General features: G+C 38.6%; 2 protein-coding genes across 3 annotated transcripts in view; one reads left to right on the top strand and one right to left on the bottom strand.

Annotated features, from left to right (window-relative positions):
• The window catches only part of PDGFD (platelet derived growth factor D), a 227,325-nt gene that overhangs the window by 102,370 nt on the left and 102,343 nt on the right, over window positions 1-22,612 (bottom strand). The window lies entirely within an intron of this gene.
• Window positions 2,852-21,247, top strand: DDI1 (DNA damage inducible 1 homolog 1). Its single transcript, XM_082410081.1, is given in 3 exon segments — window positions 2,852-2,875; window positions 2,877-3,261; window positions 3,264-21,247. Coding segments are annotated over 3 exon segments (1,233 nt in total). The 5' UTR covers window positions 2,852-2,866; the 3' UTR covers window positions 4,103-21,247.

The raw sequence follows: 22,612 nt of genomic DNA, 5'->3' as shown, positions 1-22,612 counted from the left end.
GTTGCAAATTGCAACAGAGGTTTAAGATCTGGATGGTTGAGTGGACCACAGAATCCGAAGGCTCCCTGCCAATCCTGACATCCTGTGATCTATGGAATGATGACAGTTAATTGGCCAGACCTTGAGTCTCTTTGCTTTCCACTGTGTGCTCTCAGTAAAGGGTAAAACAGTAAAAGGCACATAAATGCAAAATGCCACCAAAAGTAAAGAATTACAACAAGATAATAAAGCATAATGAATAAAACTTAATTATGTTCAGTATGAAGGCAATGGTAACATGAAAAAAGTTGCTGGCTGCTTTTGATGTGAATCCTGAATACCTGCTTTGCCAAAAAAAAAACCTTATTCTACAAAAATAATTTTATTCACTGCTTAAAAAGACAAAAACCCTAGTATTATCTCCCTAACTTATTAAGATTTTAAGAAACATTGTCTGAAGCTGGTTGGGGTAGGGGGAAAGGAATGTGGAATGTAAGCCCTACCAACTTCTCATCTGGTCCTTAGCAGAGTAATTTGCATATGAACATGTCTCACCTTATAGTTGTTCCCAAACTCAGAGAAAACCACTACTGATGTCTGATGAGGACACTAAGAACTGCAGAAGAAATTTATTGACTTAATATTGTTGGGCCAAAGGGCCATCCATCTCTATAAATAGTGAAAGATAGTTCTAAATAATTCATAATTTTCTACAAGAATATTATGATGCTAGTTTTTTTTCCCTTAAATTTTTATAAAATCCTCCTTATCATGAAGTGCTGCCTTTCCTGTTAAAGGCTCTAAGTCAGGCAGTCTTCTCAGCCTTGCCCTGCACCACAGCCCACCCCCACATGACTGACTTGTCATCTTTCTAAGTCCAACTCTTTCAGGAAGCCTTCCCTGCCCAACAGTCCTATCCATATTCTGCATTTGTTCTGCATATATTATTAATTTCTCCCACATTCTGCTAGATTCCATGGTACTTTTTTAAATGCCCGATTTGTGTGTGTGTGTGTGTGTGTGTGTGTCCTCTATTTTAGACTGCACTCCTTTAAGAACACAGCCTGTATTTAACATTATCATGTGCATCCCCAAAGCTTTGCACATGCTTCACACACAGTAGGCATTCAGTCAACATTCCAAACATAAATGAATATGAGTACGAAACATTAGGATAATTAGAGCAATGAGTGAAATATAGTCCTCCATCTGAGACAAACACATGAGAAACAGGGACACCTGCCCGCCCCCCCCTAAATTCTTTAGACTGATGCAACATCTTTCTCTAAGTAATAGTGCAGGTCTTCTGACAAGACTTGAAATCAGGAGAGGGGATGAGGCAGAGGATGTTGACTACCTTTTGGTTCATAAGAAAATACACTTGGGAAGACCAAGCTAGGAAAACATGACCTCTTTACAGGGCAAAACACATTGTGAAATCTAAAGAAAAACAACTGGCACTCAAGGATTCCTAGCTGATTTCCTTTTGCCCTGAGGCACCACGTTACCCTTGTCTTTGAGCCTCCACTCTGGTATGGGGCAGAGCTGTGCCCTAGGGTCAGGGAGTGAGGCAAATCTGGCCTCCAGTGTGGCATTCACCATGCATTTTACTACAGAATAGATGTCAGATTGGTCTCCTCAAGGTTCCTCTCACTCATCCATTCAAGGTAATGGCCTATTTCTTACCAGTCTCCTATTTTAGAGACCCTCTGTGTTTTCCACACAATTCTGCTCCCCAGATCCAACGGGTAAACATATCCTGTCCATTCTACTCAAGAAACACTTTAATTCTCCACTGCCTCTTACATTTTCGTATTCTAGCAAGAGCTCCCTCTTTAAGCCGTTGAGAAAGCCTCTACCTGGCCCTCCTGCCAAATCACATGTCTTCCATTTGTTGTGAGAAACCTCTTCCTTAAATCAATTAAATAAAACAAATAAACATCGCAAAGACCTGCTTCAAATCTCTTCCATTTCCTTCCTTTTCTCTTTTTTCTCTCCCTCTGGGGGGGAAGGGTGGGGAGGGGAGGATTCTTGCTTATTGATAATATTTAAACTCCTTGGGCTCATATGTGACTCCTTATAACTTGGCTCCAATGAATTTTTTCCAGCTTCATATCCTGCCATTCGAATTCATGTACAGATTTATCCTATTAAGACATTTAATGTCTCACATTTCTCTGGAAATAACAGGCCTTGTCATGAATTCTTGCTTTACACATACAATTCTTTTTGTCTCGAGTGACTCTCACCACTCTCCACATGGGAAATGCTCATCCTTCAACAACCACCTGTCTCCTCTCTCTAAAGACATCCCTCAGCATGCTGAACATATCTGCAAAGTACTTACCTCCGGTATTGTGATTTACCCATTTACCATCAGTCTATCCCTAGAATGTGAGACCCTCAAGGGAACGCACCAAGTCTGATGTATCTTTTTTTATACCAAGCACATAGCCTGACACTTCCCATGTAGGAAACAAGCACTCACTGTTTGGGGGATAAGTAAAAGTACACAGAATACAATTCTCAAAGAACAAAATGTTAATATGTTGTTTAGGAAACGCTGAAACAATCTTTTTCAGACCACGGGTTAAATAGGCTTTGAAGGGCTAGCCTTGGAACCGAAGGGACTCGAGTGACTTTGTTTCTATGGGAACAGGTATTCTAAGTTCCAAGCAGCACACATACAAATGGACTTCAGAACACACGTGTCCCCTCAAGTTTCCACGAGGCCAAGCAGCAGGCACTGAGGCTGGCGGGCGGTCACGCAGACCGGTGAGTAGCTGCACCTCCTTGAGAGGTGAATGAACCTAAACAAGACACCAAGTCGTGAGGAGCAGCTGAGCCATCTACAGAGACCAGCTCCAGTCAGCCAGTGAGCAACCCGATGCCCTCTGCCCACCTGGCCTTCCCGGGCCCATGCCATGCTGCTCACTGTCTACTGTGTGCGAAGAGACCTCTCCGAGGCCACCTTCTCCCTCCAGGTCAGCCCTGACTTTGAGCTCCACAACTTCCGTGTCCTCTGTGAGCTTGAGTCCGGCATCCCCACCGAGGAGATCCAGATTGTCTACACGGAGCGACTCCTTAACGACGACCACTGTTCGTTGGGCTCCTATGGCCTCAAAGACGGCGACGTGGTCGTTTTACTCCAGAAGGAGAATGTGGGGCCCCGGCCTCCGGGCCAGACATCCAGCCTGCCTCAGAGTGATTTCACCGGGACAGCCGTGCCTGGGACATCCAGCTCCCGGCAGCACCACCAGCACCAGCGGGCACAGTCGGCCCAGAGTCCCACGGCCTGGACTCTGGAAAGAAGATGACCTCTGCTCAAGGGCTGGACAGCCCCGCCCTGATCCGAAGCATGCTGCTCTCCAACCCCCACGATCTGTCCCTGCTGAAGGAATGCAATCCTGCCTTGGCCGAAGCCCTGCTCAGCAGAAACCTGGAGACCTTTTCTCAGGTCCTGATGGAGCAGCAAAGGGAAAGGTCCCTGAGAGAGCAAGAGAGACTTAGCCTCTATTCTGCCGACCCGTTTGATTTGGAAGCTCAGGCCAAAATAGAGGAAGAGATCCAGCAGCAGAACATTGAGGAGAACATGAATATAGCGATGGAAGAGGTTCCAGAGAGTTTTGGACAAGTGGCCATGCTCTACATCAACTGCAAAGTGAATGGACATCCTTTGAAGGCTTTTGTTGACTCGGGTGCCCAAATGACCATTATGAGCCAAGCGTGTGCCGAGAGGTGTAATATCATACGGCTGGTGGACCGACGCTGGGCTGGGATTGCTAAAGGTGTGGGCACACAGAGAATTATTGGCCGAGTTCACCTAGCTCAGATTCAAATCGAAGGTGATTTCTTACAATGCTCTTTCTCTATACTTGAGGAGCAGCCCATGGACATGCTTCTAGGGCTAGATATGCTCAAGAGACATCAATGTTCCATTGACCTGAAGAAAAATGTGCTGGTGATTGGCACGACTGGCACACAGACTTACTTTCTTCCTGAGGGAGAGTTACCTCCATGTGCTAAGTTGGTAAGTGAAACTGGGCAAGATGAGTCTTCAGACAAGCAAATAGCAGATACTATTAAACATTCAGTCATGGATTCAGGACAAAAAAAGCATTGAAACAGGTTATAAATATGCCATCACATGAGGGAGTCTCAGGTCTCAGGAAATTATAAGACATGAGCTCACTGGCAATGTAATCATTAAAAACATCAGTAACCACTAAACCTGGCCTTGGGACTAAGTTCTCAGAGCTGTCACTACGTAAATTGTGATTACTTGATCTTGGCCCCTCTATTTCCCGTATCCAAAAATCACTAAACCTTATCCTAAGAAGGCTCTGGAGGCTCCAACTGATTTCCAGATAATACATGAAAGGAAAACCAGCCTCTTTAGAGACACTGCCCTATGAAACTATAGGATGGCTTGTCCAAACCTGTTGCTATTTTGCAGAATTCCCTGGAAAAAGCCATTGCTGCAGCTGCTACAATGCACCTATAAAAATTATTTTAAATCTGCACTAACAAGTGTTTATATTCAGAGAAATACATTTATTTTCACAGACTTTGTTTTCTTTAGGAAAGGTACTAGAAATGGTTAGTCAATTGTACTCTTGAGTTGATTAATATTTATAAGTGTCCGTTTGGGGCAGCATCAGGGCCCATTTCCTCATGTTTTACATCTTCCCTTCCCCTGGACTCCTGTGGAGTCATGCTCACTGAAATCCATTCCTAAAGGCTGTTTCTGCCATATTTGAGATAGTGGATTTTTCTCCTAGGATGTCCTAAAATAATTTCCTCTTTCTTCTGCATTCAAAGAAACTCTGGTTGTAAAAGAAAGGCAATCAAATAGACTTTTTTAAAAAAATTATCATGCTTCTTGGAAACATGAAGATTGGGAGCCTCGTGGTTGTACTGCGGTGGTAGTGGGAGGTAGGGACAGGCGGTGGTCTAGGTCCCCTAATCCTCTTTCTGGTCTGTTTTATATATTAAGCTGTTATTACATAAATATTGTTTGAACAAAGGGTTTCACTTTTAAAATAACATTTGAAAATTTCTGAATGAGATCTCTAAGGCCTCATTCAGCTCTACGGTCCGTTCTGACAAAGCTACCCTCCATTACTACTGACAGTGGGAAATAGAAGATTCCCGACGTAATTACAATCCACAGCTAAAACCCTGAGAGACAAGGTTCAGCTGCCTGAGGCCATCAGACTCAGAGAAAATGTTTCAGGGCAGTAATCCATCAGGACTAGTATTAGAATACAGGATTCAAAGTCAAATAATATATATGTTCTGATTTTAGCTCTGTATTAATTAGGCAAATCAGCTTACATACAGTACAACTCAGTTTCTCATCTATAAACTGTTTCAGAGGGGAGAGTCATTTTCAGCTACTAAGACTACATTATGAACGAGGATATCCTTTATGTTTTCCCAACAAGATCTAAAGCCACCCAAAGCCTTTCCAAAGGCTACAGAAAAAAAAAAAAAAAATCTTCCCCTGTAGGTCTCCCTTTCTTGGTCAGCTTCTAGGTAAGACTAATCATCATTTTCTATAGAGTCTCCTCTCCCCTTCCAGCCATCATCAGTTCGCCTCCCAGTATTCTTCTTCTTTATAGGTGTTCCTATGCTCATGTCATTTCCCAAACCTTGTCTACATTTGTACCAGGGCTTACATCCAGTAGAGTTACTAAAAATGACAAATAGACTTCTTTTCTACTTTTGTTTCTAATTAAGTACTAAAGACAAAAGTAATTGACAAAATGAAGGAAGAAATTCAGAGTAAAGCCAGGGATAAGCAGTTAAATGCCTGTGAAAGATGGGAACTGACCTGATAAATGCATGGATTCCTGCAGGGATAAAAATTAGCAAACTCCTCAGTATTTTCTGCTGGACGGAGTTTCAGGTCCATTTATGCAAAAAACATATCTCATAAGCATATGTCACATGGGGCTGCTCAACATAAAGGTTCAGTATATGGTGTATCAGGATTTCTAACCCATAAAAGCCAATCAAAAATCACCAAATTTTTAAACTAAAAAGACAGTTTGCATGATATCAAATCCCACCACACTCACTCGCCCTTCTCAGATGAACATCACTTCTAATGTAGCTATGATATTTCAGGACCAGACTTAGGTACAATTCTTTGTTTCTTATTTTGAGTTGAACTCTATTATTCCATAACTTCCAAAAAGTTAGTCTTCATTCTTCCTTTTTTCAAGAACACACCTACTTTCTTTGGCACACAACAATCCTTTTAATATATGAAATCAATGTCATCTGAAATAGTCTCTTTTGTAGGCTTTCACCAGATTCTATAACTGCTCCTCATTGGAGAAGTTTGGAATCACCTAAAAATTTCTGTCATGTTCCTTTGGATATATTCCAGCTTCTAAATATATTACTTGAGTAGATGGATTGGTAAATAAAAATACTTCTATTGAATTGAAAAGCAGTGATCTCAAAGAAAAATCAATAAACAGAGTGAATTAATTAAGCAATGTCCTTGCTGATTAATTTTTTTAAGATCATTGTTTTTCAAATCAGAAAGTATTTTGAAAATTAGTTGTATGGATTTAAAGTCTTAACTCAGTCCTGTGTACACTTGAATAGATCTTAATTAACTTTTAAATGGATTCGTTTTAGTAAAAGGCAGCATCTTTTGCATGTCTCCTATGTAAATCAGGTACTATGTAAAGTATTTTACATATACTAGTACCATTAGTCTTCAGAATAGACCTTCAAAAGAGTTATCATTTGACTGTATTTTACAGATAAGAAATTCAAGGCTCAGAACTATTATGAAACATTCAAATATCCAAAGCTTACTGTTTTTTAAACTTTTTTTGACAAAAATCTGCATTTTAAATTGTGACCAAGTTTTACATCACACACACACAGGCAAAAGCACACAAACATCTATCTTTGAAACAAAAAGGTTCTTGAAGTAATATGAAATGTTTTATCCTTTCCTAGCCTATTTCTTTAAAATGTTATATTTTATTATTTTAAAAATATTTCAGACATGCCCCACTAACTGTACCCAAGGTCTCCTGATCCAAAATTTGAAAGGCCCTGACCTCCCAGATTGCCTGATTCAAGTCTTTCTGATTTCAAATGCCAAGTTCTTTCTAATATGTAACCTTCTTGACATGACCCATTTTAATTCTAGATACTGGCACAAAACTGTTTCAAAGTTTCATTTTATGAAGACTACCAAAACACTACCAGTAAAAATGGAAACAGAGCAGCAGTAATCAGAATACACTCAGCAATTATTTACTGAACATCCATGAAACAAGCACTGAGCCAGGTTTTTATAAGCATGAAAATGAATAAGGTACAGTTCTAGACCTCAAGGTGATTACACCTTTGTGTAGAGGTAGGAGACAGTCTTGTGATCAACTAAGAACAAACAAGGTAGACATGTAATCAGTACTATGTTAGTGCAAATGAAGGAATAAATTTTAATTGGGGAGTTATTTTTAAAATAAATAAGCAAGCCAGTAAAATGTACTTTCAATATGTCTAAAATGACCATCACTGATGCTAGAAAAAACAAACAACGAACCATACTCTCCTCCTAAAGTTCAGGTTGCTAATATACAACTTACAAGTATCTACTCTTGGGAATTTACTACCTGAAAAATGATGAACAGTTCTTCATTTTCTTTATTCCCATTAGAAATCATGATAAATAGACCACATGATGAAATAGACATAACCTGTTTAAAATAACAAGCCATTTTAAAATTCCATCAAGCCTTTGCTTTCACCAATGTCCACTGAAATACCCATCTTACCTAAAAGAAAATCACTTTGTTAATAAGCATGCATTTGAAGATTATAGCAATGCATTCTGCCACAGTTAAACTGGAAGACTGATAATATTTGAGATTAATAGAGCATATATATAATCCTAACTTCTTTCTTAAAATACCAGCTCAAAAAATTTCTCTTGCTTCTAGAAGAAAATCCACTCCCCCAAGAGAAAAAGGCAAATGGATTTCTGCATGTATGACTTCATCTTCACTGCGGGTATTAAATGTTGCCTTTTTTAAGAAAACGTTGTACTTCTTTCAGAGGGTCATTTGCTGACATCCAACATTTCATAAAGAAACACTTGAGTAAATGATGAGAGTCATCTGGGATTCACACCAGGAAACTGCTGATGAAGATATTAATCAACGCTAACATTTATAGTTATTCTTTGAGATAAACAAGAGCCTGGAAAACCAAAGAAGAGGAACAAAGGTAAAGAGAAGGAGGAAGAGGGGGGAAAAAAACCCACAGAAACCTGAGTTGCTTTTAACTAATTATCTCTTGGTTTAAGTACAGTTTCATAAAGTAGGTAGGGACTGGGCTGAGATTGAGGATTGGCTACATTTCCATAATACTTCATCCATCATTGGCAAGTTATCTAAAAATGAAAATATTTTCACATTAGAGCCTGAGTCAAACTTGCTTTTGAACCCCAGCTTATTTGCATATTTGGGTCCATCCTTTAGAATCTCAGAACTTCTAAGGATCTGTTATCAGAAAAATGGGGTTCAAGGTCCTGCTGCCCTCTGTATACTTAACAGGCAATCCTATCGAGATGGGCACACCTGGGGCTGTTTTGTCTCTTATTACTGCACTGAATGTTTTGATGATTGCTGCTGCTGCTGCTTCTTCCTTATCCCCCTCCTCCTCCTTTTCCTCCTTTGGAGAAAGACTTTTATGAATCCAGCTTTTCTATATTCTAATGAGTAAGGTTTATTTTAAGAACATCATTAGAAAAATCACAAGGTAATTTCCTCCTATGTTAAAGTCCATAGGAGACAACATGGATTGTGCTCCAGATTAGAGTGAAGTGTATGTTTTCGTGTTGTTGACATATTGCTGCTGCGTCCAAATAAAATAGACGACAACTACCAACACAAGCATATTCTAGGTAAAGTAATCACTTAAATCCATCAAATTCTTACCCTATAACATCGATCACCACTCTAAAATCTTACTCTAACGGCACTTCATTTACAAGGACCCCTTGAGATGAAGAGAAAAATTAATTTAAAATTACATTAATTCACCTATTCTCCCTTCCAAACTCATGTCATGTTTAGGGATTCAATTAGTTTATCGGCCAAAATGTATCAGTGTTTTGCATTCACTGATGTCACTAAAAATCCAATATACTTTTTCAAGAGTCCTGTCATTGACCTATGTCATTCAGAGAGACAAAGGAAATGTAAGTTATAGTCTTAGCCTTTAAAAGTCCAGTTAGAGGAACTAGAAAAAATGCAAAGTAAATAATTCAGAAATAATATTTCATTCAGTGCTGAATCATGAAATACATTATATGAGTTCAGGGGAATGAACTCCTGCTTCCCATTTGAGATGTTAACTACAACAGGGCAGGACCTATTGGACAAAATTTTACTGAGCACCTACTGTATGTCAGGCACCATTTTAGAGGCTGGATTTCCTTGATGCAGGAAGAGTCTTATGTTGCTCAACTAGTACTCTGAGATGCAGCCAGGCATATAGGAGAATCTGTCACCTCTTCAAAGATGAATCATTTAGGGTCCCTTTGAGATGACCCAACTAACACAACCAGAGTTAGCATACAGCTGATTCTTAGGTTAAACTTGAAGGTGAAGTGTGTGGTCTGTTTCTGCCTTGACCCACAGTGACACTGTGCTCCACTAGCTTCCTATGGTGGGCTTAATCTTGGAGCATGGTTCAGCCACTGTACACAAATACTTCTCTCAAAAAGACTGGGGGCTTATACAATTGATGAACAACCAGCAACACAAGCAGAAGAAATTAACACCCAGAGACGAGTTAATTTGGTGCAACATTTGTCACATACTTAAACTCCAGGGAAAAAAAGAACAGGGGATCTCATGGACGGTGAGATACCAACCAGAAGGCAATTAAATAAATGTATGGGCATTTAGAACACCTAGAATGGGGCACAAAATTACGAACAAAAATCTAATAAGTGCTGGGATTATAACCTTGTTCATAATTATAGCTTTAATTTTTAGTATTTTATGTGAGGCAAACAGTATCTGCTTAATAAATACAGATTATTTGAATGAAAAAAATAGACAAAGTTCCATTGTTATTAATAAGCTGACACAGAGAAGGTGTGGCTTTTAATTTAACTCAGTTTTTATATTAAAATACGTAAGGTAAAACTAAATTATATCTAGACAGTAAGATTATCTTCGTATAATTAGAATGAATAGGTTTGGGTTAACTGCATGGCTAATATTTATATGCATAGATTTAAGTGTAAGTGATTCAAGAAACAAACCCTTAACATGCTTCTAATCTGGTAAAGTTGCCAATTGTTCCACACTAAGAGCAATTTAACTAGTACTTGCAGTAGCCAAATCACCCCAGTTTATCTGGGACTGTCTTCATTTTAAAACTGATAGCTCAGCATGCTGGCAACTCCCTCAGTCTCAGGCAAACCAGAAAAGTTGGTTATCCTATAAGTGTTGGAAGTAGAGTTTTCATTTCAAGCACATGAGCATGCTGTGGGCACCTCCAAACACACTGCACTTTTAATAGGCCTGAATGACCAATGTTCCATGTTATTAATATATGTCCAAATGATCAAAGTAGAATTTCCTAATCTATTTTGTATAGGAGAAATAACCTTATTTAAACTCATTCATCAAATATTTCTGGACTGGAAAGTTAATCATTTAAAAATTATATGAAAATCACATTTTAAAAAGAAATATTAAAAGAATTTAATGAAAAAGAACTTATGATTTCTTTCTAACTGAAGTCCATGAAACTTCTTTAATTTTCAATACTCCTTGCAACTAAAAAAATAAAATGAGTAGAAATTCACATCAGAATATGGAGGCATGAGATAATCAAAATAAATGTTTAAATTATCTATGAATTTAGGTTATCATGAAAAAGCACTGATAGAACAAAACTATACTGCTTTTTACACTTAGAGTAAGGATAGTGATAGTCTAAATCTAAGTTCCAAAGTAAATCCTAGGTTTTGAGTTTTTAAGGGAATATTTGAACAAAAGAGCAGAAAAATCTTCAGAAAGAAACACAAATAAATAATGATGTTACCTTCATGTTTATTTTAAACTGTCAAGATGCGATGAACGGGATGTAAGGTAGGTCTGTACAATGGGGAGCAGTAAAAGACAAGCAAGTTTTTGATAAAGAGTTGTGCTTATAACCTGCAGATGATGCCTAGAAGAAGAAGCTTTGCTGAGTATCTGGCTGAGGAGTGGATGAAATATGGAGGGTCCAGTATTCTTCGGTAGGAAGCTGTACAGTGTTGGGGGACTAGGAAGTAAGAAGAGGAAGATATGACCAAATTATGATGTTTCCATGGAAGCAGAGGTCTGAGAAGGTTTTAAGGAAAAATAGGCTATCCACTAACATCCTGTGTACCAAATAATTTGAAGAAAAGCAAAATGGCAAAGTGAGACCTCTACCTTTGCCACCAGAAGGACAATACAACCTGTGATGAGGGTAGCTTTTGTAGAATTGAGAGAGGGTAGCACAGAGAAGTTAATGGCATCAATGGAACATCAGAAACATACAGAAGGCAACTTTTATCAGTTGAACTGATTCAGTTGTTTAATAACTTCAATGTTTAATAACTTCCCTTCTAGCCCATATTATCATGAATTTAGAAATGAATAATATTAAGAACAAATTTACATAAATATACTGGAACCAGCATTTTAAGCTTCATTCTGTCAGAAATAATTGCATAAAGTTAAAGCAACAGATGGGCAGTTAGAGTAAAACAGAAACAAAGATATTCTCTGTTCAAAAACTGCCAACTGCCATCACTTGGTCTCCAAAGCAGTAACTGAGAGAAAACAATCTCATTGATATTCCATAAGCTATAGGAGTTTATGTGCCCATATGGCAAGGCTTCTACTGTCAGAACCTCATTTCATAATAATTCTTAAGTGTCTGGTCTGAAAGTGTCTTCATTAATACAAGAAACTAAAACAGTGTTTGCTCTTTTTTCTCTAAGTGTACAATAACTAAAAAATCTGTTTAAGTTTTACGAAAAATGCAAAAACCTTTCCATGTTATTCAACTATTCTCAGTGATTCAGGTTAATTAATTTTTAAAAAGTGATTTAGCAAAATCTCCAAAGAACGGTGACTATACACTATTAAATGCTTTCTCCTTTTGAAAAACATTCTAAACATTATTTCAGGTTGTAGTTAAGTGCTGTAAAGGCACATGTGGAAGTTTCAAATTTCCATTTGCACTATAACTTTCCATAGTTTTGTGAGGTCTAAAAAACTTGGCAGCCAACCAAATGAATGGGTTTAAGTCCTACAGGAAGTTCAGAGAATAGGTTAGTGATCAGTATCCTCTGAGATGCCATGAAGAACAGGTGAGGGGGTCAGATTAAATGCATTATGCTCATTATGTTCGTTTATAGTTGGCCACAAGGCTTCTAGTGCACAGCCAAGGTAAATCTGCTATAGTTTTGATAGTGCCTAAGAAGCACTGAGTTATTTCAGTCTACCAAGATACAAGTGAACAAATTTAGCACACATTTCTGAGTGGACTACAGATTCCTGGACTCCATATGTAATGTCTCATCAATGAAAATCTGGGAGTATTTCTCTTAAAGGAACATTTTCCGAATGAGATTTAGTTGTATTTTAAAAAGCACAGGCATTCAACAGTTCAATTTCTAGGAGACCCTGTCTTCATCTTGAGGGTAACTTACTGACCCAGAGGAATTTGGTCAACTAGGTAGAAAGAAAAATACAACTCTAAATAGAAAATATTAAGTGACAGATTGCCCGAGAACATTTAAAATAATATAGGAGCAAATAGGTAAAGCTAATTCTTTATTCTTATTCTGATAAGAATAAGAATTCTGATTCTTATTCTGTCATTCATTTATTTTTCTTCTACCTTCTTCCTTGAATGAGCAAAGTTCATACTTTTAATGTATCACTCACTCTTCTGTCTCCTAGTTCACCTCAAACATTTTATACCTTCTTGTTCTCCCTATGGTGTCCATGTAAATGGAAACCAGCCTAAATGGAAGGTCACCAAAACCTTAACTGATAGCTAGGCAGACGTGGGTGTTTTATTTTACAAGTATGCTAAGTCACTTATAGCTCTGGAAAGACCATCCTTTGCTACTGATATAGGCCATTCTCAAAGCTACCTTGTTTTCAGATCATACAAATCTGATTTGAGAGTATGCTGAGACCTAAGTCCAATTAGCTGCAAGTTATTCATTTGTTCATTCAGTAACTAGATATCGAGAGCCAACAATGCACCAGGTACTGTCACTGCTTCAGGAGTTAGAAAAATAGTGGTACACAAGAATGACAAAGTAGTTGTCCTCTTGAAGCTTAGTTTCCAATGGAAGTTTCAAACAATAATAAAAAATAACAATGATAATACCTATCATTTACGCAGCACTAGGTGACTCATTTTTGTTAAGCATGCGTTTTAACTCATTTTATCTTTATAACAATATGTAAGTACTAAACAATATCTCCATTTTAAAGGTTAGGACTCAGAGGAAAAGACAGGTTAAGGAAGTTGTCCAAGGTCACAGAGTTAGTGTCTGCATCTAGGAATTTGGGATCCAGAATCTATGTATAATATTTAATCAGTCTACCATATTACCTCTCAATAACAGTAAATAAAATATATATAATGTCTAGTAGAGATACATTCTATGAATAAGAATAAAGTACCATAAAGGAATAGAGAGCAATGAAAGAGGAGAGGATTCTACTTTAGATAAAATAGTCAGGGAAGGTCTTTCCAAGGAGATGATATTTGAGGAGAAACCTGGGTGATGAGGGAGAGGAACTCTTAGAAGATCTGGGCAGAGAACATTTCAGAAGAAGGAATGCAAAGGTCCTAAGGCAGAAGTAAACTAGGAGTATCAAGGAAGAGCAAACAGGTCAGTGGTTAGGGTGGAATAAGGGAATAATCTAGAAGGGGTTAGATATGCAAGGCCTTGCAGTCTAAGTAAATGGTTTGGATTTCATTCTAGGTATTATGGGAAGCCACGTAAGGGCTTTTAAGCAAGGGAAGACATTTGGTTTATTTTTTAAATCCTTCTTTGGTTGCTTTGTTAAAAATAGAAGAGCTGAGGACTGGGCCCTTGATAAGCCCGGTAACTACGGGCTGAGCCGAGGAGGTCCAACCAGCAAAGGGGCCTAAGAAAAAGTAAGAAAGGTAGGAGAAAAATAAAGAAAATCACATCTAAGAAGCCAAATGAAGAAACTGTTTCCTGAAGAACAGTGTGGTCGCTGTGTCCAGTACTGCTGGGAGGTTAGGAAGAGGGCTGAGAATTCATGGATGGATGTGGCAAGGTGGAGGTCGCTGGTAACAAGAGTGACTTTGTGGGTGTGGTGGGTAAAGAAAGCTTAGTCTGAGGAGCTTGACGAGTCCATTGGACCAGAGGAGGTGGGGAGAGCAAGTACTGCCAGTTCTCTTAGGGAAGAATTCTTTCAGGGAAGCAAAGAAACACCCTAGTAGATGAAGGGGCCATGAGAGCATTTCTTTTCCTATGAAAGGTAACTGAGTCTATATGTTGAGAATAATCCAGTAGGAGAGAAAAACTGAGGAAGCAAGAGAGAACAAGGGTAACTCAAGGAGTACAGTCCTTGAGTATAAGGGAGGAATTGAGTCTTACGAGCAAAAGCTTGTGATGGGAAGGCGGGCAGAACATACAGGTGTAAAGACAGGCAGGCGGGCAGATTTGAGGGTGTGAAGATAAGCCAGTTCTCCTCTATCTTCTATTTTCAGGGTGAATTAAGAAGCAAGGGCCCCAGTTAATGGTGAGATGAAGGTAGGAAGTGTCAAAGGATTGAGAAGTAGGGAGAGCCTGTGAAATAGTCATTTTATAGCATGAGAGAGTTCCTTAGCAGGAAAACTGGATAAGGAAAGTGGGCATTTTGATTCTAGCACCAATTTTGCCACTTACTGGACATGCACCTTTATGCAAGACACCAAACCTCTCTGGGCCTCAGTTTGCTCATAAGTGACAAGGTGTGGATGAGTACCACTTGGAGGCACCCACAAAGGTGTGGGGTACTTTGGGCTCTCCTGGCAACCAGTGACATTTAGAACACCAGGTCCGGGGTGCTCTAAGTCCTTTAGTGTATGGAATAATTCTGTAAGACAAATGGCTCTCCCTCCCAAATCTCCAGCAGTGCCCACCCCTGGTAGAAACATGGGGGAGAGGATCACACCAGGCATTCTGCCAACTCTAGGCTCTATCTGTAACTTTCAGTGTTGATGTTAGGGGGAGCTAGCTCACAGGGGTGGATAAACCATATATCCTTCTAATTCACCACCAATAATCATCACCCTCACCCCCGAAGCGTTTTTAGACTGAAAACAGGCTGCTAGCCAGACAAAATGAACACAAGTTGAATTTGCCCTTGTTATTTCCTCAGGCCTTAAAAGGTACTAATGAGCACTGAAACGGTCTACAGATTACAGCCAGAGAAAGGAAGAGCCAGTACAGGGTGATCCAGCAATGAAAAATCAGCACTCTGTTATTTCAGAAACCATTGTCATTAGCTACCACAATAATTAAACAGAAGTGCTGCCAGTGGTAGTGTCGAACAGTAGCAAAGAAAGTTTGATACCCATGTACTGCCAGTATGGCAATAGCATCTCACTACCATAAAAAGAGAAAAAATAATTTTAATTGTATTGACCATAAGGCCCCCAACATGAACTGAGAATTAGTTAACAAGGACAAGGCAATTATTAAAGGCAATATATCACATTCTACTCAAATGATCAGTGCAGTGCTGCAGGCAGGGCTGTTAGTGACCTTTCTAGTTGACACCTTCATTAATGATGTGTATGAGGAAAACCAGCATGTAGATGGATTTGCAAGACTGATTCTACCTTGGGAGTTACTGCAAGTGCGAGTTTCCAACATCACAGTAATAACTTAAGTAGAAACGAATACAGAGTTTCCTCGTAGGATTTAAAATTCAAGGTGGGCAATTATACAGTGAGATAACACAGACAGATAGGAAAAATTCTAGGTGAAAATCTTAAATAGTAGGATGGTGATTCCTGGGGAAAAAAAAAATCAGTGATTACACAGTTTCTCAAAGAGTCTTATTGCTGACATTTATCAAATAAAAATGCCTGCCAGATATTATATTTTATAAACTACTGTTTCATCTATAGAATGTAATCAATATAGTAAAAGTATACAAATAGTCAATGTGCTTGTTTTTTGACTTTTCAAAAAAATTAAAAAAAAAATTTTACAATCTTTTCTATTGGGGTAAAATTCATATAGCATAAAATTAACCATTTTTAACAGAATGATTCAGTGGCAATTAGTACAGTCACAATGTGGTGCAACCAACACCTCTATCCAGTTCCAAAACAGTTTCATTGTTTCATCGCTCTGAAAGGAAAGCCTGTACACATTAAGTAGTTGTTCTACCTTCCCCCCCTCCTCCTAGCCTCTGGCAACCACCAATCCATGTTTTGTCTCTATGGACTTTTGTATTCTGGATATTTCATTTAAATAGAATCATACAATGTGTAACCTTTTGTGTCTGGCTTCATTCACTTAGCATAATGTTCTCAAGGCTAATCTACCTTGAAGCATGTATCAGTACTTCACTTCTTTTTATGTCAGAAGCCTATAATTACATTATAATTACAATGTTAATTCAAAGCATGGCATGGAGCTACCTCTCAGTTCTGAGTGCCAACAATAAGCAGAACCCAACAGAAATCCAGCAAAACCTACCTTATCCTGATTACTACAAGTCTTAAGGAAAGAAGAGCAAAAAAGGAGCTTATTTTATTAATTTTACTATCAGGAATCATTCATGAAACTGAAGATGTTACTGTTAGAAAGTCCTTTCTTTACTTAAGTGACATTTAGATCTTTACTAATGAGACATAATAAATACTCATTAATTATCGATTAACTGGAAGCTTTGGAATTCCCTAGGTAGGATGTAGAAGGCACCCAGTAAATGGCTGTTGAGTAAATTGAAGTAGGAATCAAAGAGACTACGTGGGGGGTTTTGGTGTTTGTTTATTTGTTTGTTCTTTTCTATAGAACTAGGGCTAATGCAAGGTGATTGACATGAGCAAGCAGAGGGAGTTGTTTCTTTTTCTGGTGTCAGTCACATTAATTCTCAAAGTTATCATAGGGCTTCCCTGGTGGCACAGTGGTTGGGAATCTGCCTGCTAATGCAGGGGACACGGGCTCGAGCCCTGGTCTGGGAGGATCCCACATGCTGTGGAGCAACTAGGCCCGTGAGCAACAACTACTGAGCCTGCGCGTCTGGAACCTGTGCTCGCAACGAAAGAGGCCACGATAGTGAGAGGCCTGCGCACCGCGATGAAGGGTGGCCCCCACCTGCCGCAACTAGAGAAAGCCCTCGCACAGAAACGAAGACCCAACACAGCCAAAAAAAAAAAAAAAAAAAACAAACAAACAAAAAAGTTATCATGAACCTGCTTCTAAACTGGTAGCCTGATCCACATCAGGGCTGGTGGAACAGGTTGCTTTTGCATGAAGTTCCCTGAGTAGGCTATAGAAAAAGTCAGAGAGGATCTTTCTTCTTCCTTTTTTAATCTCCATCTCTATCCTGTGGGATCTTCATTCGAACTATCTTTAGCACAGAATTTCTATATTTTTATTCACTGTCAGAGACACAGTGAAGTAACTTATGAGATAGAATATTGGTCTTAACTGCGATTTTCCATGCTATGATTTTAAGTCATACATTTCCTGTTATTTGGTTTATATGCTTATGATTTAATTGAATGAATAATTTCTTATTATGAGATGTGGAATAGTGAACTCCTTTTAAGAACCTCAGTCCATTGAATTGAAGTAAGATAGCAACTAACTTGAGTTCTTAATGATACCTTTGAGGGGAAAAAAAGGGCCCTTTTTGTATTACAAAAGTTTCAGAAAGAATACTAAGAAGTTGAGAGTCCATTTACAATGTATAGGTTTTCCTCCAAGGAGACATTATTTTGTTCTCTCTTGTATTTCAGTTAGGCAAAAACACTATGCAAAATAACTGAAATTTAACTCTTTGTGTCTGTCTTTCAAATATCTGTATTTGAAAAACTGTGGCCATTTTATTTACTCACTTAAGTGAGTTGATAAGTCATTCCTGTAAAAATTAATAGTTGCCCAGAAAGCTTTTAGAATATAATCAACTTATTACAAAAATGCTCCAGATCGGTATACTATTCCTATGGAAATGTGTTAAATAGCTATAATAGGTACAAACTTCAGATAAATTATTTGCATCCTTTAATGTAATTGCAGCCATCTGTAAAACCAATTGCATCCACATAAAAATGAACTTTTGAACCACATCAGTTATTTAGAATATAGTTTGTAATGGTTGATACAGAACAAGAAGCACATATATTCAACAGAGCAGGATTTATAAACACTTGCATAATCCAGAGAAATCAAACCAGATATGATTCTGAGACACAAAACAACACATGCTCAGTATAAGATTTGAGGAATCTATAAAATTGCTTGGAACAATGCCCCATTCATTGGAAGCTTCCAAATTGCAGGACAGTCTTGGTTATGACGGTACTTTGCCACATCACAGAGATAATAGAGATCTACAGTATAGCACGAGGCAGAACATGTAATGTCTCTACGTTTATCAAGGTAGATGATATGTGAATTACAGAAGAAGAAAAAGAGGCCAGCAAAAGTAGGCATAGTACTTTTCATGAGATCAACTTGCTGGAAGCCTACAACACCCACCATTCCAACACAATACTATGAGACAAACAGGTAGTCTCCAGAGAGCTCTAGATCAAATACTGCAGCAGCAAACACTGCCAAACATGGATTACATGTTTACTTCATAAATGGATTTTGACTATTGGGAAACGATTTCTGGGAAGGAGGAAGAAAGCTTCATGTTTCTGAGAAATAATGTTCTGGTAAAATGATAGCTGCTTATTTGCACAATATACTTCGTAGTTTGGTTGTCCAATGTTCTCATCCACACATACACTGTTGACCTTTACCAGTGATGTTGTTTTAACTTCTTAATTCTGCCTGATGTTGGTCAAAAGTGGTTAAACAATCTATTTTCCCCATTAAATATGTGATAATTTAAAAGAAATAGGGCACCCATAACAAGAAAGTAAGCAAAAGTCTTGAGCAGGTAACATAAACACATATATGAGAAATGGACAAAAACCATATTCAATAATATTAGAAATAAATTAAACACATGGGCAATGAGGTATCATTTGTAACATCATATTGGCAAAGTCTTTGGGTAAGGCACTTAGAGTAGAAATGGAGACACAAGACTAAAATGGTGAGGAATAAATAGGAGCGGAGAAAATAATGACAGCAAATGTAGAGAACGTTTTCAAATTGTTTGGTTGCAGAGGAACAGTGCCTGCTAGTGGGGAATAGAAGGGCAAAGGGAGAGTATTTATTTGTTTTTAGATGGGAGATACCGGAATAAGTTAAAATGCAGAAGGAAGCCACCAGTAATGGTGAAAGATAGAAGATTCAGAAGTGGTACCTGAGTGAGAATACTGGAGAGAAAGAGATGACAAAGAAGGTAAGGGGGAGGGATATGCCTTAGGCAAGAGAGGGGCCAGGCCAGGTACAGCAAGTACCTTAACATTCCTAAGCCCAATTTCTTAACTTTAAATTAAGAACGACAATATCTATCACTTAGAAAACATTATGCAAATAGCATCTGACATATAAAAGCTTACTTTAATAAAAAAAAATTTAATACAAACACTACCTGTTACTACCAGTGGCTTTTATGCGAATGTCGTATATATTCAAAAGCAAATTTTCTGGGCTTCCCTGGTGGCGCAGTGGTTGAGAATCTGCCTGCCAATGCAGTGGACACGGGTTCGAGCCCTGGTCTGGGAAGATCCCACATGCTGCAGAGCAACTGGGCCCGTGAGCCACAACTACTGAGCCTGCGCGTCTGGAACCTGTGCTCCGCAACAAAGAGAGGCCTCGACAGTGAGAGGCCCGCGCACCGCGATGAAGAGTGCCCCCGCTCGCCAGAACTAGAGAAAGCCCTCGCACAGAAACGAAGACCCAACACAGCTAAAAATAAATAAATTAATTAAAAAAAAAAAAAGTTTTATTAAAAAAAAAAAGCAAATTTTCTGGCAGGGAAAAGGACATGCTACTAGATTGTAACACAAAACAGCAATTCATTTCAAAGAATTCATTACAAGGAATTAACATTTATAACATATTATTTAACATATAAATAACATTTATATTTATATATACACAGCATATGCTATTTATATAGTGTGTATACACACACACACACACACACACACACACACACACACACACATATAAACAGCCTGGCAAGCAGAGTAGATTCAGCAGATTCAGAAGCAGGTATTTATCAGGAAGAATGCAGATGTTAGAGTACACAGACATGGATTTGAATTCTGGCCCACTTTGAATTCTGGTCAGTTTCTAGCTCTTTCTTATTCATTGCTGTATGTTTGACATCTAGTGTAGTGGCTGACTTAATAAATATTGTTGAAGGAATAAATGAATAAAGTTTCTTGACTCCTTGAGCTTTGGCCTCCTTATCTGTAAACAGAACTAATAATACTTCTAACTCAAGTGTGATACAAGGAACAGAAATAACATATTAAAGTAGTAATACAGTGTCCGGCACATAACTGAAGCTATGTGGTAAATACCAATCGTTAGTAATAATGGTAAAAAAATACTTATTTGAAGAATTAACAGAAAGGTTTAATGAATCAGAACTTTACTATTAAAATTTGAAATACACCATTAATGTGATTAAAATAGTTTTTAAACTTTTCCAGAAATTTTACCAAAGTGATATAACAGATATTAATATGTTATTTCCTCACTTTGAGTCCTTTGGATGTGCCAACTACAGTGATCCAATGTGCTACAGAAATTACTACTGAAGCACAAGAATAATAGCACTGTTGCCATAGAAATGGCATTTCTCTCCTTTGTGCTCTTCATTTGGACGTGCTTCCTTCACGAGAGAAAAAACACAAACACTGAGAGTAACTTCTATTTTTTATTTATTTACTTTTATTTATTTATTTAGTTAGTACATGTTGTTTTAAAACAACATGCCTTTAGGTTTGACATAAATACACTACCATGTGTAAAATAGATAGCTAGTGTGAACCTGCTGTATAGCACAGGGAGCTCAGCTCGGTGCTCTGTGAGGACCTAGATGGGGGGGGGGGAGGGAGGAGGGAGGTCCAAGGGGGAGGGGATATAGGTATATATATAGTTGATTCACTTCATTGTACAGCAGAAACTAACACATTGTAATGCAATTTTATTCCAACAAAAAAAATGCCTAATAAAAAGCTAAAATCGGGCTTCCCTGGTGGCACAGTGGTTGAGAGTCCGCCTGCCAATGCAGGGGACACGGGTTCGGGCCCTGGTCTGGGAAGATCCCACTTGCCGCGGAGCGGCTGTTCCCATGAGCCACAACTGCTGAGCCTGCGCGTCTGGAGCCTGTGCTCCGCAACAAGAGAGGCCGCGACAGTGAGAGGCCCGCGCACCGCGATGAAGAGTGGCCCCCGCTCACCACAACTGGAGAAAGCCCTCGCACAGAAACGAAGACCCAACACAGCCATAAATAAATAAATTAAAAAAAAAAAAAGGCTAAAATCAACAAGCAGACCCAGATAATTCACCCCAACCTCCAAGTTAAAAGATTATAATATGATATATAATTGGTAAAAACCCACTTATCTCAAAACTGATTATTGTTTTTACCTACATAAATCTATCAAACAATAAAAATTTTTTAAATGTAGAATGGAAAAGAATGAAGTAATCCATGTACATGTCAGATTATCTACAAATATGAACCCATCATATGTCCCAGTTGTGTCTTTTCTATATTCTTTTTTTTTTTGCCCTGCCCTGCGCTGTTCAAGTCCTAACCCACAGTAGCTGTGAATGTGACCTTATTTGGAAATAGGGTCTTTGCAGATGTAATTAAGTTAAAGATCTTTGGATTCAGGGTGAGCCCTGCGTTTAATGACTGGCATCCTTATAAGAGTAAGGAGAGGAAGATTTGGGACACAGAGACACAGAGGGGAAGTCCACTTGAGAACACAGACAGTCATCGGAGTGATGCAGCTACAAGCTCAGGAACTCCAAGGGCTGTGCAATCCCCAGAAGCCAGGAGAGAGGCATGGAGGAGATTCTCCCACACAGACTCTGAAAGGAACGAACCCTGAGGACACCTTGCTTTCAGACTTTTGCCCTCCACAGAGAATAAATTTCTGTTGTTTTAAGCCACCCAGTTTGTGGTAATTTGTTACAACAGACCTAGGAAACTAACACAGCATTTAACAAGGTAAGGAAAGTGAAGGAAACTGACTTTTGCTGAGCACTGACTATGCACCAAAAGCCACACTGTTTTGCATTTAATCTCTTTTAATCTCACAAAATCCTGGAGAGAAAAAAATTGTTCCCTCTACAGGGGGAGAAATGACAGCCCAGAGAAGTGACTTTCTCTAATATTATTACCACTCTTAGATTCTAACAGAACACTGGTTCTAATTAATTATGGCTTAGAGTAAA

Source organism: Balaenoptera physalus, assembly GCF_965194825.1.
Source record: "Balaenoptera physalus genome assembly, chromosome: 10".
In the NCBI taxonomy this organism is placed as follows: domain Eukaryota; kingdom Metazoa; phylum Chordata; class Mammalia; order Artiodactyla; family Balaenopteridae; genus Balaenoptera; species Balaenoptera physalus.
Note: the sequence above shows the minus strand (reverse complement) of the source record. Positions and strands in the feature narration are given on the sequence as shown.